General features: G+C 47.1%; 2 protein-coding genes across 2 annotated transcripts; both read left to right on the top strand.

Annotated features, from left to right (window-relative positions):
- The first annotated feature begins 464 nt into the window (after window positions 1–464).
- On the top strand, window positions 465–2,609 carry LOC8026744 (long-chain-fatty-acid--CoA ligase 3). The gene has a single exon (XM_040214392.3). It carries the CDS (start codon window positions 465–467, stop codon window positions 2,607–2,609), a length of 2,145 nt encoding a protein of 714 aa, XP_040070326.1.
- A 3,989-nt stretch (window positions 2,610–6,598) lies between these two features.
- Window positions 6,599–7,669, top strand: LOC121047288. Its single transcript, XM_040502411.2, has one exon. It carries the CDS (start codon window positions 6,632–6,634, stop codon window positions 7,667–7,669), a length of 1,038 nt encoding a protein of 345 aa, XP_040358345.1. The 5' UTR covers window positions 6,599–6,631.
- The last annotated feature ends 311 nt before the right edge of the window (window positions 7,670–7,980 follow it).

Below are 7,980 nucleotides of genomic sequence, written 5' to 3'. Positions count from 1 at the left end.
TTTTTCCTTTCAATACCTACACTTCGAAGCGGTGAACTAAGAGTACAGGTTCCAAACGTAGCAATAACTTTACGATGTTGTCAATCTGTTTATGTTTATGTTTTACGGTTAACCAAAATCGTACTCCTTTTCTCCTCCGTTTCAGGGAAAAGTACAAAGAAGCTGACTTCATTCCTAGCAAGAAGTCCACAAGCGGTCATGAACCCCTGAAGTGTTCAACGGTGAAAAAAACTCCACAGAACTGCTCGTCATTCCTGTGGGACTTACATAAAACCTGTAGGGCACGAATGACTGTCCTCACAAAAAGGCGTCACCCTACGCAGGCAAAACAAGCCATTGGAAAGTAGAACGCTTTTTTCTCAGACAATCCCCACAAGAGTTGAAGCACCAGAAGTCAGCATATATATATATATATTTGAAAAAAAAATAAATAAAAAGACAGGCAACCCATTACAAAAAGTATCATGTCGGAGTATGGAATAGCCACCTACCTCCTAATAACAAAAATTCTGGTGACTCTCTACGACATCCTGACTCTCCCGGTTTACATAATTGTGCAAAGACCTTGGAACTACTTCATAAAGAAAAGACAATCTTTTGGCCTTCGCCTTGATGACGACGACCCGGGGTCTCCCTATGTCAAAGCAGACATTTCGAGAGTGGACAGAATAGGAGATCTTCGGACCATGGACGAGCTCATGCGACGTGCTGTTCTGAAGTACGCCGATCGCCCATGCATGGGAAAACGAGAACTTCTCGGAGAGGTCGAGGATAAACAGAATGGAGGTAAAGTAATCAAGAAGCTTTCTCTAGGACAGTATCAATGGCTCTCCTACAACGAAGTCGACACCAAAATTGACCTGGTCTCCCGTGGATTCATGTCTCTGGGACTACGGCCGCAAGAGTGCCTGGTGATCCTTGCCGAAACGCGACAGGAATGGTTGATCGCTGCTCAGGCCTGCTTTCGAGTGAACATCCGGGTCGCGGCGCTTTCTGCAACATCGGCCGAGCAAGATATAATAGAATGCATAAACAAACTTGAAGCAACTCATCTGTTGACGTCTTGTGATCACATGCCTAAGGTTGCAAAGATCATAAGCAAGATGCCACATTTGACACACGTCATCTACATGGAGAACCAAGGTTCAGAACTAAGCGTCAATCTTCCAGAAAGAGTTTTTGCGTTTTCTTTTCCTGAGATCGAGGAGAAAGGAAAGAGGGCAGATATTGAGTTGTGGGGCCAAACGCCAACTGAAGATGATATTGCAGTAATTATGTACACGAGCGGCTCTACAGGTGTTCCCAAAGGTGTCATGATCACTCATCGTAACTTGATTGCTACATTAAGGGGATTCAGTGCCAGTTGCCCTGATTTTGGACAGATGGCTGATGATGCCTACATAGCCTACCTTTCCCTATCTCACATTCTGGAGCTCGTAGCGGAATGCTTTTCCCTTTCCGTAGGAGCAAAAATAGGCTATTCTTCAGCTTTGACCCTTACGGACAAATCAAGAGGATTACAGCCGGGAACAGTAGGAGGCGCGACTCTACTGAAGCCTGCAATCGTGTTATTATCACCTCTCATTCTAAATCGCATCCGCAAGAACATCATGGAAACTGTTGCCGGAAAGGGTGAATTGTTCAGCAGATTTTTTGACTATTGGCTCAACTACAAGACTTTCTGGCTTGGAAGAGGCTTCAACACTCCAATCCTGAACAGGGTTGTCTTCAAGGAAATGCGCTCCTTGCTCGGTGGACAATTCAGGATCATAGCCACGAGCTCGGCACCTCTTTGTATGAAAAATGATGTATTTGTGCGAGCATGTCTCGACTGTTGCCCGGTACAAGTGTATGGCCTCATTGAAACAGCAAATTCGGGGGCACTCAGAGATGTGAATGACACGAATTTCGGCCGCATTGGATCGCCATCGCAAGGATGCTACGTGAAGCTGGTGAACTGGGATGAGGGCAGGTACTACATCACTGATGAGCCACGTCCAAGGGGCGAGATTGTGGTTGGCGGAGAGTGTGTAACGTTGGGATACTTCAAGGACGAAGCTGCCACGATGAGGTGTTTTAAAGAAGAAGGCGGAATACGGTGGTTCTATACCGGCGACATTGGAGAGATTTACCCTGATGGCACCATCTGTGTTCTCGACCGCAAGGAAAACATAGTGAGACTTCAAGACGGACAGTATGTGTCCCTCGGAAAGATCGAGATGGAACTGAAAGCGAGCCCATTTATTGAGAACATGTGCGTGTATGGTAGCTCATACCACTCTTACCTGGTCGCGTTCGTGGTGCCGAACCCAACAAAACTGCACACTTTGGCTGTGCAGGAGGGTAAGGGCAATCTGAATTTCAATCAGGCCTGTAGAAATCCCGCCATTGTTAGGGCTTTCACAAATGCAGTTGCGTCTTACGGACTCAAGGCCAACCTGGAGAAGAAAGAGATACCCCTGAAAGTAAAGTTGTGTGAAGAAGACTGGCAGCCGGACACTGGTTTAGTGACCACAGACTACAAAATTCGCCGGCGAAATATTCAAATATTTTATCAAAACGACCTCGACGAAATGTACGGTGAAAGTGAAACCACGTTCGTGAGGTGACCTAAACAGTGTTGAAGAGGACAAATTCAAGACGTGAGAGCTTTGGGCGAATGCAGAAACTGGGACCAGCTTGCTCTATCTTCATCAGAAGTTGAATATTAGTCTCTTGATTCTGCAATCTTCTTTTTACAAAAACAAACTAATTAAACGTGCGTGTGCTATTTTATACTTGAAGGCGTTTGCATAGATTTATTTAAACTCGAATTGTGGAACAGGGCTTCCACGATTAACTTTCTAAAGTAAGAGAAATGTAATAAACATAACTACATATATTCAATTGTCCTTAATTGGGTATATTGTTTTATTGAAGAAAATATTGCTTTGTTACCAAACAAAGTAAGTGGTTGTTTACGTTATTTGCTTTTCGAGTAAAATAAAAATATCTTGACGGTATCTTTTTGAAACTTTTGAGGCTCCCTAATGTAGACGGACGTTACTGTTTAGGCAGAATGTTACCTGGCCTAGAAACATCGCAAGAAGTTAGGTGTAAAAACTACATTGTTATTTGTATCGGGATTGCGTTTGTGTATTCCAGAGAAGTAGAAACTCATTAACGAGTTTTGTATTCTGTATAAACCTAACAAGTATTCTGATCGAATAACTTACTGGCGGATCGATGACTGAGTGTCGCATTTTTTTTCTCTTGGCTGTTTCGAACTGTATAAAAATTTTACTGGTGCACAATCTTGTGATAACTACTACATAATGCAGGCTCATGACCTCTGATTCGCACTCTCGCTGTTCTGGCTAGAGTTCTTCTCTACTCCGCTAAACCACTGGAGTTATTTTCGGAAAACCGACCTCTCGTTTTATAAACAATCGCGACATAAAATTTTGTTTGCGTTTGGCAAACACTTTAGAATAACACTGCATGTTTGTTTTATTTAAACCATTCCTTGTGGAAACGAAGTGGACATGCGAGCGAGTCCGTTGATTACTCAAGATATACAGCTAAAAACCAACCATTTCAGTGAAAAAAAGTTACCAAACACGTTTTGCTCACGACTCAACGCTTATTCAAAACACGCTAACGAAGTAAACATCCACGTAGGGGTGCGCGATTAGTGCTTCGGATCAAATTGATCATTTTCCTCCCCAACTTCAACACAGCAAGACGAGGTGAAATATCGCGGTTTATTTGTGTCCTGTGAAAGCTATGAACGACACAGCGCTATTTGATTAAAACCAAAAATTAATATCGCATACCCCAACACTCGTATCATGACAGGGTAAACACGTATTCAATAATGTGGTCTTCTTTCATATATACGAAGAAATACTTGTCTTCCGCACTGACCTTCACCGCCTTGAATACTGCGTATGCTTCCAAGACTCCTATGGCTGATTTCTTGGTTTTTCATCTACTAATCGTTATGTTTTAGAGCGCAGCTCTTAGCTGCCCGTTTCCGGCTTGAGCGGCGTCGCCGTGGGCGTCGCCGTCGGCCGTCAGCGTAAACGCGCGGTGCATTATGAGACGCGTGACTTCACTGATGACGTCATTAGTGACGTCATCAGTAACGTCATTGTCATCGTCACTGATGACGTCATCAATGACGTCACTGATGATGTCGTCAGTGATGTCACCGATGACGTCATCATTGACGATGACGATGACGTTACTAATGACGTCATCAGTGACGTCACGCGTCCCATAATGCACCGCGCGGTTACGACGACGGCGACGCCGCTTAAGCCGGAAACGGGCGCCTAAGAGCTGCGCTCTAACCACTGATGTCATTGATGATCTCATCGCCATCCGCATCGTCATCGCCACTGATGACATCATCAGTGACTTCACTGATGACGTCATCTGCATCCGCATTGTCATCGCCACTGATGACGTCACCAGTGACGTTACCGATGACGTCATCGACATTGTCATTGTCACTGATCACGTCATCAGCGACTATGACGATGACGCCATATCAACGTTACTAGATTACCTCAGTTGTGGAACTCAAGCGGAAGGGGGTACCCCCCTCACTCACTTCAATCCGCCGTATTGCATTGTATTGTATTGTATTTATGTGGCGATTCCCTTTGAATCGGGCGTCTACTAAATAGACACGCCAAAAAATTAATAAAGAAGTAAAAAAAAAAGGTTAGAAAGCGGAGTGTATCCACTAGTTTCAACAATGTACTGCCCACCAGGCCTCGAGTCTCCGCTTCGAGCACTGCACATACGTGTTCTCCTCGGTAAACCCGAGGGCTTGCTCGATGCGAGCGCTGACGTCTGCTGCCGGTGCGAGTGCCGGACACTCAAGTACCAAGTGGTGTATAGTTTCTCCCACTTCCCCACAAGCACTGCATAGGGTGTCGGTCACGTTGCTGTCGTAGTTTCGTCGATAGAGGCGGGTACGTAAGGCGCCCCCTCGGGCCTCAACGAGGAGCCTGCTGCCCAGCGTATTACCACACCAGAGGATTGGAGCAATGGTGGTCTTGAAAGACGCGTAAAGGTGCATGCTTGAGTGTTCTTGCATGTCTGCTCTCCACCGGTTCACCTCGACGGTCTTAATTTTCTCTCTCACCTGGGCAACCCACTCTTTCTTTGTCGGAGGCTTGTCGGACATTGAGAAAGCCCCGTATTTCGTGCCCAGTCGGATGGTACGGCGTCTCCATGTTGTGTGCGCGCCTCTTAGGTGAATGTACACGAAAATCCGCCGTGCCCAGCGATCTCCATTCATGTGTCGCAATCGGGCGTAGTATTCCAACTTGCTGCTAGCCTCCCGTGCCTCAAAGGAGGACCAGCCAAGGTCTTCTTGGACCAGTTCGTTTGCGACTCTTCCATGGCATCCGAGTGCCTGACGTCCGATTTCCCTTTGGCGCCGCTCAAGGTATTCTCGGATCTCGCTGGGGGCACATGTAACGGCATTGGCGAAAGTCAAGCCTGGCACAGCGACAGCTTTCCAAAGTTCACGGGTTAATACATACCGATCGCAGCACCAAAGGCTCTTTCGACGTAGCACATTTCGCTTCCTCAGCGATGACGCCTTGAGAATTTCATGGTGCTCTGTTAGGTAGTCTTCTGCATTGGTCAGGGTCACTCCAAGGTATTTGTAGCGGCTACTAACAGGAAGCGCAGTTTTCTGGATGGTAAGAGACTCAAGGCCCTCTCCCTGCCCGGAGAAAAGCACCACGGCCGACTTGTTGGCATTGAATTGAGTGGGCACAGAGGAGCGGCGGCTATGCGGTCGCTTCAAAATCCCTTCTGCTTCATTCTGCAGATTTTGGCCTTCCTTGGGACAGGGCTACCTCCTCCTCGACAGCCAGCCACCATCTCTGCACCGTCATCATGCACTGTCCTGGCGGCTATCGGTGACGACATCGCGCCCGTGTTCGATGCCACAGTTTCGTCCCTCCCCTTCACCAAGCCAGCATCATCGTCAACGACAGCAGGATTCTCTGCGAATTTAAGCGCCTGGTCACCGCAGGACGCTTTCAGTGGGCACAGAGGAGCGGCGGCTATGCGGTCGCTTCAAAATCCCTTCTGCTTCATTCTGCAGATTTTGGCCTTCCTTGGGACAGGGCTACCTCCTCCTCGACAGCCAGCCACCATCTCTGCACCGTCATCATGCACTGTCCTGGCGGCTATCGGTGACGACATCGCGCCCGTGTTCGATGCCACAGTTTCGTCCCTCCCCTTCACCAAGCCAGCATCATCGTCAACGACAGCAGGATTCTCTGCGAATTTAAGCGCCTGGTCACCGCAGGACGCTTTCAGTGGGCACAGAGGAGCGGCGGCTATGCGGTCGCTTCAAAATCCCTTCTGCTTCATTCTGCAGATTTTGGCCTTCCTTGGGACAGGGCTACCTCCTCCTCGACAGCCAGCCACCATCTCTGCACCGTCATCATGCACTGTCCTGGCGGCTATCGGTGACGACATCGCGCCCGTGTTCGATGCCACAGTTTCGTCCCTCCCCTTCACCAAGCCAGCATCATCGTCAACGACAGCAGGATTCTCTGCGAATTTAAGCGCCTGGTCACCGCAGGACGCTTTCAGTGGGCACAGAGGAGCGGCGGCTATGCGGTCGCTTCAAAATCCCTTCTGCTTCATTCTGCAGGTTCGTAAATACCCATCTTTTCACGTTAAACGATCCTGTAATGGCTTTCTGCTGCTCCTCCAGTGCCCGCTGGTTTTTCTTAGAATTGCTTATATGTGTGTTCACGTTTTTAAGTTACTTTTGTTGTCTGGGGACGTTGAATTAAACCCCGGCCCTATCACTAACGCTGATATTCTGGCTGCCATTGCTGAACAGTCTTCTAAAAACGATGCGCGTCATACCGAAATGGTTGACATGCTAAATCAGGTCAAAGATAACCAGCATCAGCTAGAACTAAAAGTGTTAGACATCAATTCAAGACTTGCAGCAGTCGAATCACTTGTAGAATTACTAGATGTGCCAAAGCATCCTACTGAACTGTCTAATGTTGTTAGTGAGGCCGTCCAAGGCGAAACTACCGTTCTGAATTCAAGGCTTAATGAGCTTGAAGATAGATCCCGTCGTGACAATTTACTTTTCTACGGTATCGCCGACACCCTTTCCGAAGACTGGTCGCAGTCAGAATCTCATATCCGCGATAATCTTTCCACAATATTAGGACTAGATCTACCTGGCGAGGCAATATCCCGTGCTCATAGATTAGGCTCATACTCAACTAATAAATGCCGGCCAATAATTGTTAAATTCTCTTCCTCTAAATTCAAGGCGAATGTGTTTTCTCAGCGTTTTAAGTTGAAAGGAACAGGAATTTCAGTCAGTGAGGATTTCTGTCCGGCTACGCGGCAGTTACGTAAAAAGTTAATCGATATCGGTAAAGGCACCGGTCAGAGGTTCTCGCTCAAACTAAACAGGCTGCACGTTAATCAAAAGGTGTATACTTACTGCCCTGTAACAGATTGTGTTTGCGAAGTGACTTCTAGTCACGCTCGTGAAGCTAACAACGCCGCGTCTCTCCCTCCGGGTGCCAATAATACAGCTTCCGCGCCGCAACCGGGCATCGATAACGCAGTTTTCGCACCTGGTCCAAGCAATTATAATTCACACGCGTCATCAACATAACTATGTAAAGGCCCGGCGACTAACGCTATCTCAATATTGTATTCTAACGTGCGAAGCGTGTGCAACAAACGCGACGCTTTGTCATCTCTTATCGACACGTGTACAGCTGATATCGTTATCCTGACCGAAACGTGGCTTTCTAGTAAAATTGCTGACAGTGAAATTTTTGAGTGTGAAGGTATGTACAAATTTTATCGTTTCAATCGTGACTCGCGCTCAGGTGGCGGTGTTCTTATCGCTGTTCGTGATTCTATAATATCGAGCGTTATACCACTTAACCTATCATTAGAGTTCGTGTGTGCCCGTGTACA

Source organism: Ixodes scapularis, unplaced genomic scaffold (assembly GCF_016920785.2).
Source record: "Ixodes scapularis isolate PalLabHiFi unplaced genomic scaffold, ASM1692078v2 PGA_scaffold10__122_contigs__length_95168666, whole genome shotgun sequence".
In the NCBI taxonomy this organism is placed as follows: domain Eukaryota; kingdom Metazoa; phylum Arthropoda; class Arachnida; order Ixodida; family Ixodidae; genus Ixodes; species Ixodes scapularis.
Note: the sequence above shows the minus strand (reverse complement) of the source record. Positions and strands in the feature narration are given on the sequence as shown.